The sequence below is a fragment of the Glycine soja genome, chromosome 11, assembly GCF_004193775.1.
Source record: "Glycine soja cultivar W05 chromosome 11, ASM419377v2, whole genome shotgun sequence".
NCBI lineage: Eukaryota > Viridiplantae > Streptophyta > Magnoliopsida > Fabales > Fabaceae > Glycine > Glycine soja.
Genome location: NC_041012.1, coordinates 43,211,810 through 43,231,314, shown reverse-complemented (window position 1 = coordinate 43,231,314; position 19,505 = coordinate 43,211,810). Strand labels below are relative to the sequence as shown.

At 31.0% G+C, this 19,505-nt stretch overlaps 2 protein-coding genes across 2 annotated transcripts; both read left to right on the top strand.

The window, feature by feature from the left end:
* The first annotated feature begins 8,112 nt into the window (after positions 1-8,112).
* On the top strand, positions 8,113-9,007 carry LOC114375017 (B-box domain protein 31-like). Its single transcript, XM_028332753.1, has one exon. It carries the CDS (start codon positions 8,336-8,338, stop codon positions 8,798-8,800), a length of 465 nt encoding a protein of 154 aa, XP_028188554.1. The 5' UTR covers positions 8,113-8,335; the 3' UTR covers positions 8,801-9,007.
* A 5,950-nt stretch (positions 9,008-14,957) lies between these two features.
* LOC114377098 (E3 ubiquitin-protein ligase CSU1-like) lies at positions 14,958-18,221 on the top strand. The gene is made up of 2 exons (XM_028335494.1): positions 14,958-15,320; positions 17,268-18,221. The coding sequence occupies exons 1-2, from the start codon at positions 15,082-15,084 to the stop codon at positions 17,941-17,943; spliced, it is 915 nt and encodes a 304-aa protein (XP_028191295.1). The 5' UTR covers positions 14,958-15,081; the 3' UTR covers positions 17,944-18,221.
* The last annotated feature ends 1,284 nt before the right edge of the window (positions 18,222-19,505 follow it).

Here is a 19,505-nt window from a genome sequence, read left to right as displayed (position 1 = left end):
TGTAAATGTAAAATTATGCCCTTGAAAATTTATATAATTCTAACCACAAGGTCTTCAGTTTCACTCTTTTAAAAGATTCATAATAAGTTTCTATATCAAACAGAATGAAAACTTTGAAAAGAAATAAAACATAAGTTAAATTATCTATTTGATTCTTTATCTTATTTTTTTCAATTTAATCTTTTATTTTTTATAAAGTTTATTTTGATTATTTTTTTATTTAAAATGATTCAAATTAGTCCCTACTATTAGTATTTTGTGACTTTCGTTGAATAGTTTATGTTTGTCATCATCGAAACCATCAGAGTCACAATGGGTTTCACTTATAGTATTTTTTTTTAAACACTCACTGATACCATATATGTGTTTGGTTTTTTAATTTGTAGATTAATTTTAGATCTATGATATTTGTGCTCGTTTGTTTACTTTTTTCTAATATGATGGATTTCATTCGTCGTTGGAAACATCATTAAAATAATTTGTGACAACAGAAGTGAACAATGCGACGACAACAATGATGATAATAGCATTCAAACTCATAATCATTGTAGCAGTAGTAGTGACACAACGAAGGAAGGAGCACTAGAGGGAGATTGTTGTGCAACTTTTTATTTGGTTTTGAATACAAGATTTGTAAATTCTCTCAAGTTTTTGAATCAAAATCAAAGATTGTTTTTGGGTTTTGCTTGTAAAGATATGCAATTTAGAAGCCCTAAACCAATTTTAAGAATTGTTGCAATTGTTTTTGGTTATGGGTTGGGGATGTTCTAGGTTCATGGAGGTTAGAACATGTTTTTGTGTATTTTTTCAAACTTTGTAAATATTATAGTAGGAGTTAAAAATTGTTGATGTGTATTAATTATAGTATGGAGATATTTCAGAAAAGAAATTATGTTTTTGTGGCGGGTTATCTTTATATTATTAATGGTGTTAAATTTGCTTTTAACAGAAGGACTATTTCGAATCAATTTAAAAACATAAAAGATTAAAATAATTTTTTTAGAAAATAAAAGATCAAATTAAAAAAAAAGTCATTTGACCTAAATATGTAAAAATGTATATATTTACTTTTTCTTCTTCTTTTGTCTTTTTCTTTCTTTCTAATCACATTATTTATTATATTTTTTATTTTATTTTAGTTTCATTTATCATATTTTTCAAGTGAACATATACTATGAGAAATGAAATTCAGACAAAAAATATATTGAGAAATTAATTTTAATTATGTAATTATAATTTATGCATCCTAATTTAACTTGTACAATCAGTTAAGTTGATTTAAGGAGATTTCAATCTTCTTTCAATTTTGATAAAGATGTGTAGTCATTATTAACTTGTATGATAAAAAAATTATAATTATCAAATTATTGATTATTAACAGATTGACAAGTGTACCAATTTTATCACAAGTAGTAAAGATTAAAATGGAAGTCCAAGGGTTAAATTTACAGGGACTTTGGTTGTACTTAAGTGATGCAACCCCAATTATTAAGCAATAAAGAGAAGAAGACATAGATAAAGAATTATAGGTGCGAAATTTGGAGTAAGACAAAGAAAAAGATGACAGAAAAAATAAACAACAATTTAAATGTGAAAAGATAAAATCAAAATGTAATTATGTTGGGACCTAACAGGCTTTATTTGCTTAAGATGTATGATTTTAGATTTTTCTCTATCAATTTGGTGAATTTTTCCTACCCACATCTATTAGAATACTTGTTTCTAGTGTCTCATGATGATAAGCCTATCTTACTTATCTATCTTTCAAATGTATTTGTAAAGACTCAATAAATAAAATGCATGAAGTTCTAATTTTATATGTTTGCTTTGATGCATACGCATAATGCAATCACTCTATGTCTAGCAATGATTTTATTAAGAAACCTTTTCCTTTGAGTTATATTAGAAATTATCCTCTCCCGAGCGACTAATTGTTGGTCGCTGAAAACTTGTTCCACTGGTCAGCGATGCTAATCGACAAGTGCACCGAGTCGCACAAGTAATATAGAACGATAAGAACCGAGTGTCGACATGGAACTTGTTTCAATCAGAGAGCATTCATTCAGTAAGTAAATATTTGTATAAAGCCAATAAATATAAAGAGAAGTTGTGTCTATAGTTTTGATTTAACTACAAAATTAACTATCTAAATGTGAGAGATAAACAAATGATTAAAACGTTGGGTCTTTCTACTGAACAAAATGATGTAATTAAGTGTTTTTCTCTATTTATGGTTGTTTATGTGTTTTATGCCGAAAACGACTACCCAAACTAGGATTCCTCTAGTGAATGAGTCTAATTCTATTTAAACTTTATTCTAGATTCCTTGTCGAACTTAGCCTAAATGAATTGCATTAGGATTACAGCATAATATAAACTAAACCCCTACACTTCGTGTCCAGACATACAGTTCTCTAGTCTGTTTTATCCAGTTCTAAGGATTTAAAGCACTTTCCAATGCTAAAAATCCTAACTTTATACACAAATGGGTGATCAAGCCACAAACACGCAAGAATTAAATACAGATAAAAGCAATGAACACGTAAAAACAACTTTAAATAGATAGTGAAGAGTTTTACATCAAAGCTTAGCAGAAATCCCCAACAAGAGATTTAGCCTTCCATTGCAAGTTAGCACCTTTCAGCACCAAGATGAGGTTTTTGAGGGAAAATTAAGATTACAAAGTGGTGGGGATGTCTCATTCACCTCCAAAACCCTAACAATCACTCCTAAACCTAAAATCCTCTTGAAAGCTGAGGCCTTCCGTTCAAGTTTTCCTCTCTTGCTCTGTTACGTCTTTCTTCCAAAGAACTCTCTCTATTTTCTTTTTTTTTTTTGTCAACTTTAGTCTTTTAAGGGTTTTTTGATCCTGAAGGCTCGCTTAGCGTCATTTTTCAGCTAAGCGCGAGTTAGTGGATTTTCGCTTAGGGAGTTGTACGCGCTGAGCGCGAGAAGAGACAAATGACTCGCTAAGCGAGTTGATGGCATGCTGGGCGCGTGCATGAATGACAAATTATCTTCTAGATTCTCCCAACTCGCTAAGCGAGCTGAGTGCCTCGCTTAGCGGATGTCACTCGCTAAGCGCATATGCCTCGCTTAGCGAAACACCAGCTGCTTCAACCTTCTTATTTTTTATCTTTTAGCCTGAAATTGAAGTTGAACCACATTAATTCACAATATTGGGAATATCTACTGAGTAAAATTAAACTCAACATAAAAAATATGTACAAACCTACAAAAAGAACCATAAGTTGGGAAAAAGATATAAGTTTCATGAAACTTTTCAATACAAAAGTTACTAATCCCTAAAATCGATTCATGTAAGACCTTTCTTGTATTTATGTTAAGGATTATCCTATCCCGAGCGACTAATCCCTAAAGATAATGCAAGAATGAATGATACATGAAATTAAAACAAGAAAAGACAATAGGAAAGAAAATACCTGATTGCATTGATAGATATGAAGCATTACAGTACATCTTTTGACTTTTTAGGCCTGTCAGGCCCTAACTTAGGGGGGTTTAGTCTCTCATTGTCATGAGAGACTTTTACACTTTAGGGGGTTGATGTGGATGGAAGAAGATGATGGATGACTAATAACAAGAAAATGGGGAATGGTTAAAGAGAGAGGGTTTCCCCTAAGGGATAGATCCAGTGTGTGAGTTCTTGTCTTCCCCCTTCTGCTTCCTACTCCTTTTATAGGTCTAAGGTAGTTTAATTTTTACGCGACCTCGCGCTAAGCGCGCCTTTGGACTTCTTCATGGGCCTTTTTCGCGCCAAGCGTGTATTGCGCGCTGGGCCAGTCTTGCGCGTTAAGTGAGCTTTCCAATTCTTCCAATTTTTCTTTAAGACTTTCTTTTAATTTTTGCATCAATTTTCCTTCATAGCACTTGAAATCTTCTTCTTTTAATTTCTATTAATAAAAAATTGTAAAGATATTAATTTCTTTATTATTTCATTAAAAACAACAGTAAAATAAAGAAATTATAATCATTTTTAGTCAAAATTAACTCAAATTTCACGGTTATCATTGCTCAATATGTTTGTTCTAGAAATTTGTCTAAACTTAGTTTGGATACGATAATCCGATATGGTACTTTTCCATTACGATGGTATGATATGTAATTTAATATGATAATCTAGTGTTTGAAATTGTATATGTAACACATTGTGTTACAATTAGGTGACTATATATTCTTTGTTACCTGCTGTTGTAATCACATAGAGAAAGAAAATCAGTTTTTTTTTTTTTTGCGAAGAAGGAAAATGAGTGTGGTGGTATTGCATGAATAGAGAGATTTAATGTGCATTTATTACATGGACTATTAGTATAATTTAACCGTCACATAATAAAATATTATTGTTTCAAGTTATTTTTTAACAATTTTAAAGCTTTGCAAATTTTATGGCCTCGTCACATGATTTTTTTCCTCTCCAATTTAGACTATTAAAACTCTTTTTTAGCATTTTTACATTATCAAAAAACTTGCAGTGTTTACTGGTGATCAATGTCATAAATAAGGAATGATTTGAGTATGATCCAAGGTTTTATATGTCAAGACTTGTGTCTCTACTATTAGTATAAGCTTTTGATATGAATATTAGAGTTGTCAAGTGAGCCAACTTCACTCTCCCAAGTTGGCCTGTCATAGGTTAACTTAACCTAATATACTTTTGGTGAAATAAGAAATAATCAACTCGATTCAAATTCCATGACGATTTAAAAAGTTACATGCACTTATAGTAATACAATTCAAGTCACAATTAAAAGTTCATACTAGGGAAAGGAATACACTGAAAAATAAATATTAGTTTTAGTGTCGCCATAAAAAACTAAGTTATAAAAAAAGGTATAAGGCGAATGGAAGAATCCCATCTATGTTACCATGCACGGTTTAATACTAGAGAATATGTTAACCTGTTAGGAGTTTGCGATATAACTATAATCTATGTATATGTTACTTTTTCTTAATCCATGTGTGTTTGTGGGTGTATTTGACCAACGACCCAAATTGGCTCACAACAAGTTCATACCGAGGGAAGCTTTGGCTAAATGAGTTGGTTTAATTTTGATTCAAAGCTTTGATGAGTTGACTTTTTATCAATCCAATCCATCTCAATATGAACTTACATAGTAGTGAGTCACATTGGATCATCTGTCATGACTCCTATCAATATTTTCAAGTATGATAATAAATATTTTTTTTTGTCATATTAATTGATATGATAGACAACTTTTAATCTAAGTTAAGTATATTTTCAACTATCTCAAGTTTTTTGGATGAACATATTTACAGTTATTTTAAAGTTTGATGATGAACCTTTTTCTAAGAATGACGGAATAATATGCCTAAAAGATTGCGATGATATATTTGATGTAGAGTAGTATGAGGAGATTTACACCAATGAGACATAATAATCACATAAGGGAACTTGATACCACACTTTAACTCAAAACCTTAAGACTTAGGTTTATGGGTCTTCTCCTCACTTGTATGGTGCTCAACTTTTTAACTTCTATTTGATGTGGGATTTCACCTCACACTTATACTCCAACAATCTCCCCCTCAAGTGTAATATAGATGGGATAAAGTATACAAGAGAACCTCCAAACAGATACAAGAGAACCTCTAACAAATGCACTAAAACGTGTTACAAACAGTCAAATCAAAACAAACCTCAATTGGTACAATAGAGACAAGAAGATAAAATCCTAAAATATAGAGCAAATAATGTAAAATATTTATCTCTCTCTGTAGATATCTTTTTCCCGATCCAACCAAACAATTTGAAGTTTCAAGTGTGTAGAACCTGTTGTCCAAAAATCAACCCGATCCAACGGTGAACGAATCCGCAGTTGCAATCTAAAAAACGCTCTCCGGTAGGTATACGAAAATCCCAATGATTTTCTCTCTCTATAAATTTTTTTCCCTCTCAAATGAGTCTCTCTCATTGTGTCTCACTCTCTAATATGATTCCTCTCCACTTAAATAAGTGAGACATACTTGCCTTCTTATTTGGGTCTTTACTCCACATAGGAAGATAACCCAAAAAACCTAATAAATCTCCCCCTCACAACTATGTGGAGGTGACAGCCAAACCGGTGATCTCAGAACAAGCTTCAAGCATCCCTATTACTGATGCCTTAGTCATCATATCAGTCCCACTAAAAGATTTCACCTTCAAAGGACCACAAATATTTGAATGCACAAATTCAAGTAACTCAGATTTTCTGATGGGGAAAATAGGTCTACGAAATAACAAACTTTATAACAAAGTAATAGACAACGAAAATAAATTTCTCCAAACTTGCAAGAACCCGTAAGGAGCATCAGTAAAGTATAGATCGCAAAATAGAAATTAAAGAAAACAAAGACACAATTTGTTTAACATGAAAAATCTCTCAATACAAGGATAAAAATCACATGTCATCTAGACCAAATAAATAACTTTACTATAATTAATGAAGATACAAGAGAACCTCCAACAAATACACTAAAATGTGCTACAAACAGTTAACACAATAAGTAAAATATACTAGCCTTCTTATTTGAATCTTTATTCTAGATAGGAATTTCAAAAAATTCTAACAAATTTGTCTAAAAGTAACTTTTAATTGTTCCCAAGCACCTTCCAGAAAAAAATTATTCCCGAGCATGACACTCCCCTCTTGACGAAAATCCTATAGCAGTAGTAGTATTTGACTCCTAATTTGCTCGATATTGCATATTGTTGAACGGACGTTTCCTAAAACCACAAAGATGGTGTGTGCGATGCGACGAGAGAACATGCCAAATTGGGCAATTGGCAACCTCTACACCAAAACCACCTACTCCAAGAGAAAATTGAGGCAAACCTCAAAGAGAAGCCCACAGAATTCACTGATCATTGTATTGACGCGTGTCTATTCGGAGGCTGCGCTATGCTAAAGTTCCTTCTTAAAAAATCAAAGCTAATATTTGGCCAATTGGTGTTGTCATGGTGTGGCTATGCAATGCATATGCAACTTTTCTGTTCACAATCAGAGGGACAGAATTAAGTGCATCCGTACACTATCATCAACGAGCAACCGCACATGGACAAAGAGTAACACCTAAAGCTCCATGATGTCAGCAGTGAGGATAATTAAATATATATATATATATATATATATATATATATATATATATATATATATATATATATATATATATATCAGTGACATCTGATGTGGCATGCTCTGGGTGGTGCTTAGCGAGTAAGCCACTTGAATAATATCTTATCTATCCGATTCTCGGTATGGAGTAAGAAATTTATGGAATTTATGGCATCATAATCATTTTGTCAATGGGTTTCGCACTTATTAGAACCAAAATTAGTCGGATATGCAATTTGTGAAAATCTCATCCAATATTCGGTCATGTGCATGCATTTTAAGCAAATTAGTCCAAAATTTCTCCAACATATTATAGCCATAATTATTGCACACCTACACCGATAAAATTGAAAGCGACTTTTCTATTTATTGTTTTTAGGTTAAATCATTAAAGAGTTAAATTAAAAAAATTGTGCATATATTTTTGTGTCCGAAACTATTCCTTTGGTTTGGTACTGACAAGAAGGACTAAATTTTAGCTTTACAATCGTTTAATATCAGAGAACCACTTTCCGTAAATACATATATCATCACCAAATTCTAACTCTCAAGTCTTAAGTACTGTACTGGTTGAAATTTGTCTTAATAACTTCATCCTATTTTCCTTGACCAAATCCACCTAAAAATTTCAATTGACTACATCAAGTTCAAACGCGGATGCTAACATATGACTAAAACTGGAAACGGAAATCATTAATGTGTTGAAAACTAACTGGTGGACCAACTATAGTTTTCTACCTTTTTTTCTCTAGTAAACAATTCACTTAATTCCTAAAATATACATACAACGTTATTATATTAGTCTTTAAATATGTATTCCATCAATTAAATTAATCTTTAGGAGTAATTTGACTTTTCAGATGCATATAAGCTTATTAGTTGCCATCATTCAAGATTCTTTAATTCCCGATCATTCAGGGAGAAATACTTTATATTTTAAAATGACAAATATCAGCGTTTACACTACAGTGATTACACAGTTTTTTTTCCCCTTCTTATTTCTCTCTCCCTCTGCCAAATTTTCCACCTAAGAGCGAGAAAGCAAAAATCTGTGATGAAAGACAAAGCAAGAGAGAATTTCAATAACTTGCAACTTGCCTACACCATATTTTTTTTTGTTCACAATTTAATATATGGTATCTAGCCTGTGGTGTGGCCATAACAAGAAGGGAGAGAAAACAAAATAATTTAAGGTTGAGATGAGGAAGTGTGAGCTCTGTAACAGTCCCGCGAAGTTGTTCTGCGAATCAGATCAAGCCAGCCTCTGTTGGAAATGCGATGCTAAGGTTCACAGTGCAAACTTCCTCGTCACCAAACATCCCAGGATTCTTCTCTGCCATGTTTGTCAATCACTAACAGCGTGGCACGGCACAGGACCCAAGTTTGTACCCACCATGTCAGTTTGCAACACTTGTGTCAACAACAATAGTACTGAGACCTGCAGCCAACAGAATCATGAAGACGATGATGATGATGGTACGGGAGAGGATCATGCAGAAAACGACGATGGTGGTGTGGCTGAAGATGATGATGATGATGATGATGAAGAAAATCAAGTGGTTCCATGGACATCTACACCACCACCCCCAGCTTCCACTTCTTCAAATAGTGTTACAACTAGTTCTACCAGGTTCTCTGATGTTGAAGAAGGTGGCTCCGATTAATAATTCCAATATCGTGATGGATAAAACTTCGATACAGTTTTTTAGGTGTTGTTCCTGCTGTTTTCTAATCAGAATTAGAGTTTTATTTCGAGAATTTATGTAATAAAAGTTTGCCTTAAAGAATTATATAAAACTTAAATTCTCGACTAAAGAACAGTGTAAACAACACATAGGAAATAATATATAAGTTCTATTGTCCTGGGTTCTTCTTCCTCTGTTCTTTTTTTTTTTCCTTTCTAATCTTGAGGATTTTTTACTTGTCACGTCTGTTCATAAAGTTACTAAGATACACCTTCAACTGCAAGGTTTTTTTTTCCTTATCTTTCCTTAAGTTTTTGTGATGTAATAATTATGAATCCACTTTCTCTTGTAGTAAATGCTGCTATCGATATGTTTGTTAATGTTGGCAAATATCAGAATATGCAACATAGTTGAATACAGAAGTTAAGAATGCCAGTGTCTCTAGTTGCTTATGAACCTTTGAGTCAATCTTTCATTCCTTCTCCGTTTGTTTTATCTGATTGCTTGATTTGCGAGATTTGAGTCCTCTCACAACATGTTAGTGTTTTCCAAGTGCCAACAGACACTACCTACTATTGATTTTGATTTTCTTGTTTTGGAAATAATGAAGGGTCACAATCATAGAGCATTCAACTTGCTGTTCTAATCAAAGATTTTGCCCACTTACATTAATTAATAGAATCCGTTAATTAATTATAGCAGTTTAATTTCATTTCATGCATTCAACTTCTGTTTGATGTGATAACATGGCTCTCCTTCCAGCACGAAATGTGAGGAAAATTGATTTATAACCTGTAATTTTCACTGACTGAAGAATTGTCTGATCTAGGATATTGCCTAGATTAGAATCTTTCTTATGTTTATAAATTAGTATACACGATGATCCCCTGGCATTAAATAAAATCGATCCTCACATAGATTTGTACGAATATAGAAGCAGGCCATGTCTTAGGTTAAAAATAAATAAAGGAAACAACAACCATCTCTAATGTGATTCACCGGTATAAAATATATGAGCTTATTAAGTTTTGTACCTGAGAATAAGGAAGTGGGACCAAGCAAATCCGACACCTTCACGTGCCTTCCATAAACATAATTTAGAATTTAAGTGCCAAGTTGAACATGGGATAGTACAATCCCAAAGAATGTTAAATTAAACTAATGTCAAGTTTGCAAACGAGATTTGAAGGAATCAATTTAAAAGGGGAATGGGATGGGAGCTAGGAATTATATATGCAATGACTGTGTGTGAAAATGAAATGGTTGCGTTACAAGAAGAGGGAACCAATGTATGGCTGTCAGTGTAAGCTTTTAATTAGTTGGCAAAATTTACCACCACGGACACGAGAGAGATATACTTTATGAGTTATCTGTGTTTATTCCTTGGATTCTTTCTGCTCCAAAGCCGTTGGTTTTTCTGATTTGTCTCTGATTGTACCATGTGTATATATGTATGAACCACAAGAGCAAAATATTCTGCATCATGGATATATATATCCTTTATCTTCAAATTATAGCCACTACTCTCCCTTTTGGTATCCCTCAAATGTCAAATGTCTTTTTCTCAACAAAGATGGTCTTATTAAGGTCAAGTGCTTTCTTTAAGTAACGAAATAAACACGAGGATATTACTTTGGATAATTTTTTTCTATAAATATAGGAAAAGAAATTAAGAAAATAAAATAAATTAAAATTAGTTTATATAGAAGTTAAAAATCTCTCATCTAGAAAAAGTTAGTCCGAGAAAGCTTATGCAAATTATATCAAATTCTAGGCAGTTTCAGATTAAGGAAAGGAAAAATAAAAGAAATGTTTGAATTGTAATTTTGGTTCTCTTAATTTTTTAAATTTATAATTTTTGATTTTTTTAATTTTTAATTATAATATTTGTTGTTTTTAGTTTTATAAATTTACGATTTTGATTTTCTTGATAGATTGTTAACTAATAATTATATTTACAAAGAAAAATAATAATAATGATTATTAAAGATATTAAATTAATTAAAAATTAAATAAAAATTATTAATGATTAGAAATTTTAATAAAAGATTATTAACTCAAGCATGTTATTAGAGTAAGTGAAGTCGTGGGTGCAAGACCGAATATAGAAAAGGTGAATATAATATTATGAAAAATTAGAATTAATAATTTTTTATTTAATTTTTTAATAATTAACTTAATGAATTAATTAATCAGAATTATTTATTAATAATCTATTAAAAGGATCAAAATTGTCAATTTATAACTCTAAAGAATTAAATATTACAATTAAAATTCAAATAATAAATAATCAAAATTATGAATTTAAAAAATTAGATACACTAAAATTATAATTTACCCAAGAAAATAAGGTCTCCATCTAAAAATTTCTCTTGCTTACACAAAAATTCAAAAACAAATAAAAAATAATCTGGCATTATTATGCTTGTCTGATTATCACCTTGGCAATCCTTGAGAGGATTTCAACCGTTAGCATGATTCATGAAAGTGACGAACTGTCAAAGGTAATCACAGGATACGCTAGATGACAATTTTGTTGTGCGTCTGTGTACACACACACCAAGAGAAAGACGTATGAACAGAATTTGTTTATTCTTTGATTTTTTTTATTCTTCTTTGGAATAGACTTTTACTTTTATGAGTTAAATTAAGTCTTTTTTTTATAAATTAAAAGTAATAATATTTTGTTACACAATTTTATTTTACTCATAACATAGTACTACTTAAAATATAACTAAGTCTCTAGTAGTGTTAGATAATATATTTATAAATATTTGAAATTTGATATACAAAATTGTTAGAATAATATCATATAATTTAATAATTTAATCGATAAAACAATTTTTTTTTATAAAAACTTACCCCATTTTGATTCATGGCACACATAATACATACATTTTTATCATAATTAATAAGAAATAATTAATTATTTATATTTTATATTAAATACAAGAATTTTAATAGTTTTAGTCAGTTGTGTTGATCAAATTGTTCGAGAATAACAAATTTTTTATGCGTTAAGTCAAAAGATATTTATATCTTAAATATGAATTAAGACTCCTAATTATTTTGATTAGATATAAATAAATACAAATAATAAAAATTGTATCTAATATGGTAGATCATAGTTTGTATATCTGATATAGCATTTAAATAATGTATTTAAAATTTTCATTTAATATTCTATGTATGAGATTCTTTCACGGAGAAAACATTCTTCCAGGATCTCTCAAAGTCCTATGAAGAACAAATGAAATTCATAATTTGAAATACATTGATCCTCATAAAAAAGTGTGTCTTATTGTTGTAGACCTATTATGATGAAAGAAGTCACTTCTCTACTGATGTCTAAATCACGCTAGCCTATCAACATAGACTTTGCATGAAAAATTGACGTGCATTAAATGCAAACATTCTAAATCTGACTCAAAACTTGAGACAAAGTGAAGAATCCAACTATTATGAGACAAAAATACTTGGAGAAGAATACTATATATAAAAGAAGGTTTGAAGAAACAACATATGAACAATCTATGCAAATTATTTTTTCTTGTAAAGTTTTCTATAAATTCTTGTAAAGATACAAAATTCTCAAAACACCTTGTATAGATTGAAAGAAAAGATTAAAAGTGTTAAGTGATATATCCGTTTGTAAGACGACTATATATTTTAGTCAGTGTGCAATCTTCACTACTAAAATAAGAATTTTTTATGATGCGTATTTTTTATGCTTTGTTGCAAAGATGGTTCCTAATTAGAGAAAAAGAAAGGTAAAGTTACTTAACTGATGTGTATATATGTAGCTTAACATGTGTTGTGTTGTCTTATGAGTTATGCTTCTATAGGATATGGATAGAGTTTGTATTCTTCATGATTGAAAAATTTTATTTCCTTCATTAAAATATGGATGTTGCAGATCATTTAAACCATATGTATGGCTTTGAGTTTGCTTAGTATCAATAGTGAACGAAGGCTATACTGATCTCTGACTTGCTAAGACTTGAATTGGAGCATAAGACAATTTTCAAACTTTTTCTCATTTTTTATGTAAGATTTAAGTTGAGGTCATTTGGGATTTATTATTATTTATGAATTTATACGTATGTACATGTATGTATTATTTTATTAATTAAAAAAAACAATCTAAGACAGTTTTTTGAAAAATCATATTAAAAAGTATATATTTTAAGATGATTTTTGAGAAAACTATCTTAAAATTCTCAGTATTTTAAATTTTATTAAAAAAAAGAAATTTTAAGATGGTTATTTGAAAAATCATCTTAAAAAATTTATATTTTAAGATGTTTCTTTAAAAGATCGTCTTAAAATAGACATTTTTTTTTCTAAGACAGTAAACCATCGTAGAATCCTCGCTATTTTAAAAAAAATATATTCTAAGATGATTATTTGCCTAAAAATTATTTTAGAATGATAACTTCTCTAAGATGGATTTATAGGAATTGTTGTGAAAAGTCAAAATTTTCTACGATGTTAGCTTCAAAAAATGTTCAAAATCATTTTTAAATGGGTTAGAAAAATGTCGTAGAAACATGTTTTTTAGTAGTACTTCTAACAAATCTTGTTGATGTGTTTAGAACCAACCGTCATTTGGTAAGACAAAATATTGAGTTTAAGTCAATCTTGAGATAGAATTTGCAAGTGTAAATGTAAGAGTGAGTGATAATGAATAATACTTATAACTTTGATAAGTTAGTTGGTGGTTCTAAAGAACTGGACGTAGTCTCAGGTTTGAAACAAATCGATATAAATTTTGTGTGTTTTTTTGTTGCTGGTTTGAGTTTGTTCTAGATCTTATATATCTTTCTGTGTTTTAAAGAATTATTTTTCTCATTGTCTAATAAAAATCTAATGAAAATCTTTTTAAGTGATTTTAGGTTTATATGCATCGGACAACAAAATATGGCGTCATCTTTAAAAAAAGTTTTTAAATTTCTAAAAAATATAATTTAACCTTCCTTCTATTTGCTTCAAGAGCATCAATTTTTTTAAAGGAAATTTGAGTTGATTTTTCTTAGTTAAAAATCATTTAATGTTGCATCGTTTACCTTTGGATTTAAATCATTCCATGTTAAAATACGTTGAACGATAGACCAACTCTTGTAGCATATGTAATATTGTATGGATTTAAATCTTTAGTCCCACTTTTAAGTCTCAAATCTTGCCTCACCAACAGAGTGTGTGTTGCATGTCATTAATGTTACCATGTCTATTTTGTTTCCATTCACAATATATCGCTGACATAATACCTGACCCTTCCTAACATAGAGTAGCGCACGATCATAAACAATTGACGACAGTTTCTTCTCGTGGCTTGGGGTTGAAATCAGATTCTCTGATGGTGTTCTCCACCACTATATATCCCGCTTGTATATTAAGAAGAAGAAAAATTTGCTGTGCATCAAAGAAACAACATGGTAAAAAACAATTTGCACTTGTACATCTTGCTCGGGATTGAAATCATATATCTCTTGATAATATTTTATAGCACCGTAACAGACTGAGTTATATTGTTGGATCATGCTTGATTCCTTTGTCATATTATATCTAATAAGAATGCAATCAAATAAGTGGTTTTTGCTAAGTCATTGGAATTGTTTTATATCTTAGTTAGATCTATCATCTTTGGATCGAAATAGGCTATGCTTCATTTATCACAACCGATTGTTTTTTCACAGCAGATTTATTTTAATTGGATTGTTTTTTTTTTTTCGTGCAGTGCTCTTGTTGCTTATTCCAACGATTTTTTAATTTTTTAATTTTTAATCCTGTTGTTATGTGTGTTAAACAACGTGGTTAGGGATTCCTTAAGGGCAATATGAGAATTAATACAAAATACATGTGTCATTTTAAATAATGTGTCAAAATTTGATTGGTGGAACACAAAATGCGACATTAAAATGGGACCGGTGATTTAAATCCATGTATATATGGGTTGAGTTTGAAAAAGTTTTAGCTTAATTTGATTATAATTTGACTTAATGATATATCTAACGTGAATTTTGACCTTGGTGTTGTAAAGAAAAAATAATATGGAGGATTAAAAAGGCTTTTAAAATTCAGAAAATCATACTTACATAAAAGCCCATTAAAACCGAGAAGTCCAGCCCATATATTTTTCGTTGTTTAGTGTGGTTTGCTGGAGGAAATGAATTGGAAGTTGAAGATCTGAAACCCTAATTATCCATCGATCGATCTGGTGTGGAGGGTGTGAATTGTGAATTTGTGATTGTGGGAAAAAGATGCCGCAGAGGCACTCGAAGAACAACAACGATCTTGCGTTCTTCACGTACGATGAGAAGCGAAAACTAGGTTATGGGACCCAGAAGGAGAGGTTGGGCAAGGACTCCATTAAGCCCTTCGATGCTTGCTCTCTCTGCCTCAAATCCCTAATTGATCCTATGAGCTGCCAGAAAGGCCATCTCTTTTGCAAAGAGTGCATTCTTCAGTGCCTCTTGTCTCAGAAGAAAGACATTCAAAGGTATGAAATTCATTTTAACAACAAAAACAACTTTCTCTTTCCCTCATTTTTTTTTCATCATCTGGTAATTGAGTTTGAAATTCTGTGGCTGAAATTGCAAAGCCTGTGATTGAAGTCTAAGCACATGCGTGATTGAAATTCGTGCTGATTGCTGGTGTACAGATTGGGAATACGTAATTATTAATTGAATCGTATTGGTCGTTCTGTAATTATCTTTGTTGGAGTAAGGATGGGTGGGATGGGTTTTGCCGTACCTTTTAATTGGAATTAATATGAAAAGTTTGAGATATATCAAGCTGTGCGGAATTGTGGTCTTTTGGGTTTGACGCTTTTTTGTGAACAAAGAATCTGCACAGTTTTGCTAGAATTTATAGATGGGGTTTTTCTTCAAGGCTAGTTTTTGTTCTTTCGCGTAATCAATCTGCTTCAGTATTTTCTAATGCCTTTGGAATTTGGATAGTTCAGCTGTGTAGTTTAAGGCATTCTTTCTGCATTTTCTGTGCTTTGTTTTGTGAACTTGAGCTGAATTTTATATGTTGCAACAGGGTAATGGTATAGCAGACCTAGAAGGGTGATATTCTGCTCATGAATTTTGCTTGTTTCATGTCTCTGTCTCGACAATTCTTTATGCAAACTGCTGACTGAAGATTTTATTCCATTGTGACATGCTCTTTGAAATTTGGGAGTTGAGACTTGAATTGGTAGAAAGCCTAACAAAATATTCTCAAATAAGAATATCCTTTGTGACTTTGTAATTTGATTGTGGAATGGTTTCCTGATGTGTGATGGTGACAATAGCTCCACTTTTTAAGCAAAATGTCATACTGTGTAATGTGCTTATTGGGATATCAAATGGATATATATACATGTTTGTATGCTATATGATGATTAAATATGAATAATAAAAACTGATAAGATTGAAATGCAAAGAAAACATTTAATTATTTAAAGAGCTATTATTTTGAAAATTTTGAGCAGGACACCCTTACTCAAACAAAATTTGGAAATAGGTTCATGAAAATCTTTAGTAAATTTGTATCTTTTTGTCTAATAAGTTTACTTGTTCCATAGGATTTGATTCTTTAACTTGCTAGCTCTTGATATTGATTTAATTGGGTTATTGTGAAAGAATACTACAGGATTGTGTGGACATCCTTATAGTGTATAGTTTAGCTGCAATTCTCTTGCTAATAAAAAGGATGAAATCCACAATTTTAGGTTGTTTTTTCTGCTTATGTTTGTTTACTTTGTTAATGAAATGACGATTGAGGTGATGTTTCAATAGTTGAGTAAATCAACTAACAAGAAAAGTGTTACTTTCTCTCATAAGTCATAACCATATCATTTACCTTGGGTATAGTCTATTTGATAAATGTCATATCATGATTGCCTATTTCTGGGAGCCACTAAAGTTCAATACTTTATTACATGCACTCGTTTTTTTTTTTTTTTAATTTATTCATTTATTTCCTTTGATATGGTTCCAGTTGACCATCATCACCAGATCTCCTTGAGCTTTTTCATTGGCTTGTTTAATTTTATTTTCCTTTGTCATCACTCATCAATGTTTATATATGTTATAATGCTTCCACTATTTTTTCTTAATATTCTCTCTAATCCTTTGAGATCCCTATTCTGTTTTGGATATTGCATGGGGTTATCTTGTGACACTATGTATTCTATCAACCATTGCTGAACGTTTGTAATTTTTCTTATAATAAAGAAAATGATTATACCAGTCGTATCACGAAGAATTTGCTGTTCTCCATGATTGTTGGTCTGAGTTCTTATGCAGAATAACTCACACTGATTTGCTCAGAACTTTTAAATCTATATTGTCTTTGTTTGTAATATGTTTTTCCTTGGTGTGGATAGGATACAATGGCTGTTATTTTGTGAACCTTAACCAAGTGGTTCTGACAATTATTGATATTTATAATAAAACAGGAAGCTTGCAGCCCATGCTGCTCAGCAGAAGCAAGAAAAAGAGGAGGAAGAAGAGAAGTTGAAGTTGCAAAAGGCTAAAGAGCTTGATGCATTTGATCAACAAAATCATGGTGCTGTACCACAATACAGCGACAGAAATTATAGTCGTGATAAGAATGGTTTCCATGGGGCAAACAGTGTGAAGGTCACTTCCTATGAGGAGGAAGCCCTTCGGACAATGAAGGCATTTTGGTTGCCTTCTGCTACACCAGAAGCTTCTATTAAAGTAGATGCACCTTCTAACAGTACTATCTGTCCGGAAGGCAATGAGAAACTGAAGTTAAAGACACTTTTCCCTGTGCAGTTTACTGAGGATACTACTGAGCAGAAAAAATCCAAGGCTCTTGACAAGACCTACATTTGCCCTAGCTGCAAAGTTACTCTCACCAACACAATGTCGCTTGTGGCCCTTAGTACATGTGGGCATGTATTTTGCAAGAAATGTGCTGACAGATTTATGGCTGTTGATAAAGTTTGTCTTGTTTGCAACAAGGCGTGTAAAGAGAGAAATTTGGTGAATTTGGAGAAGGGAGGGACAGGTTTTGCCGGTCATGGGGATCATCTTGAAGCCAGAGACTTCAAGCATTTGGGAAGCGGTAGTGGTTTAGGGCTGGTTAGACCTGCAATGAAAACTTGACGCTTTATTGATTTAGGTTGTTGGGTGTATGATATAGTCCATTCAGGAGAAGAAAATTGTGCTTTAACTTCTCTTGATGAAGTTACCTTGTTACCGCGATACACATTATTATCTGTCTTATTATCTTATGATGTTCTACTTCGTTTTATTTTATTTTTACTTTTTTTTTTGGTTTATCCCAGATAAACCTTTATAACGTAAAAAATCAGCTTGATTCATTAATGACTAGCGATTGGCAATGTTAAATGTAAATGGATGCATTCTCTGCTGTATTCTTATTTATTATTGTGAAAGGATGCTGGCTGTCAACACTGTAGGTTGGGAATCTGGTTTCTTTGCTGTCTTTGTGCTGTCCGGTGTCTATTCAAAATAACATTGTATAACAATTGTGTTAATATTTGATTGTGGATCCACTCTATGAAAATCATAAAAATCATGTAATTTTGAAGGGGCAGAGATAGTAGGGAAAGGGAAACCAAGTTCGTAGATTGGTGGGTGAGAAATCATCTACCATGTTTATGGAGTTTGTTAATTTGAAATTATTGATAGAGAGCTATAAAATTTTGATTGATAGTTGGTTGCCAACTTTGTTGGGATCTTTTCATTTTTGAAATTTGAATAGTAATACTGATTTTGATTACTGCATATAATTGCCAATTTGGTGTGACCGGGACTCGCAATAGTCCAGACAAATTTGTCTCAGCACGAGCATCTAACAGGGAAAGTAGATCTAACAATTAATTATTTTAGGGTTGAAATGTTGATTTTAATTCTTATAAAAAAATATAATTTTTAATCTTTACATTTTATTGATCGTGATTTTAGTCTCTGGTTAAAGATTAAAATGTTTGTATGTATAAGAATTAAAATCATAAATTTTTACATGGATTAAGATTAATATTTTTAAATATTTGAGCGATAAAAAGTTTATTCCAATTTTTTATATGCATATTCTTTTGCCCATTTTTTTTAGATGGATAAATCATTTTAATGTTTTTACACGCGTACTATTTTGTTGTTTGTGGAAAACATTCAATTTCTAAGGCACAAAATATAGCTGAAGCTGGCTTGTGTTCAGGGGGCAATGGCACATGACACGTTGTTTTTTATCCATATCTATAATTCATCACTTAGGTTAAATTAGTTTTTTTTTAATTTATTATTTAGGTTTAATTTAATCTTCTAATTTAAAAAAAATAATTTAGTCATCTAATTTTTAATATTAATTATTTTAAAAAAATATATATTTTATGATAATTTAAAATCATTTTTAGTAACAATTTTAAATTGTGATAAAATATGATTTCTTATAATTTAAATTTAAAAGTCAAATTAAATCTAAAAAATAAATTAAAGGAATAAATAACTAATTTAATTCTTATCTTATCCTAGTTACTAGTTATATTTGCCCATTTTTTATATTTTGTCCCTACCTCTATCTTTATATAAAGATGACATTGATATGGAAGGTAAGTTTCCAACCTTTTAAATTTTAACTCAAACTAATAAACTTGCTCATTGGTTGTTTCATTTGTTTCTATTTTTATTTTAAAAATTGGAAA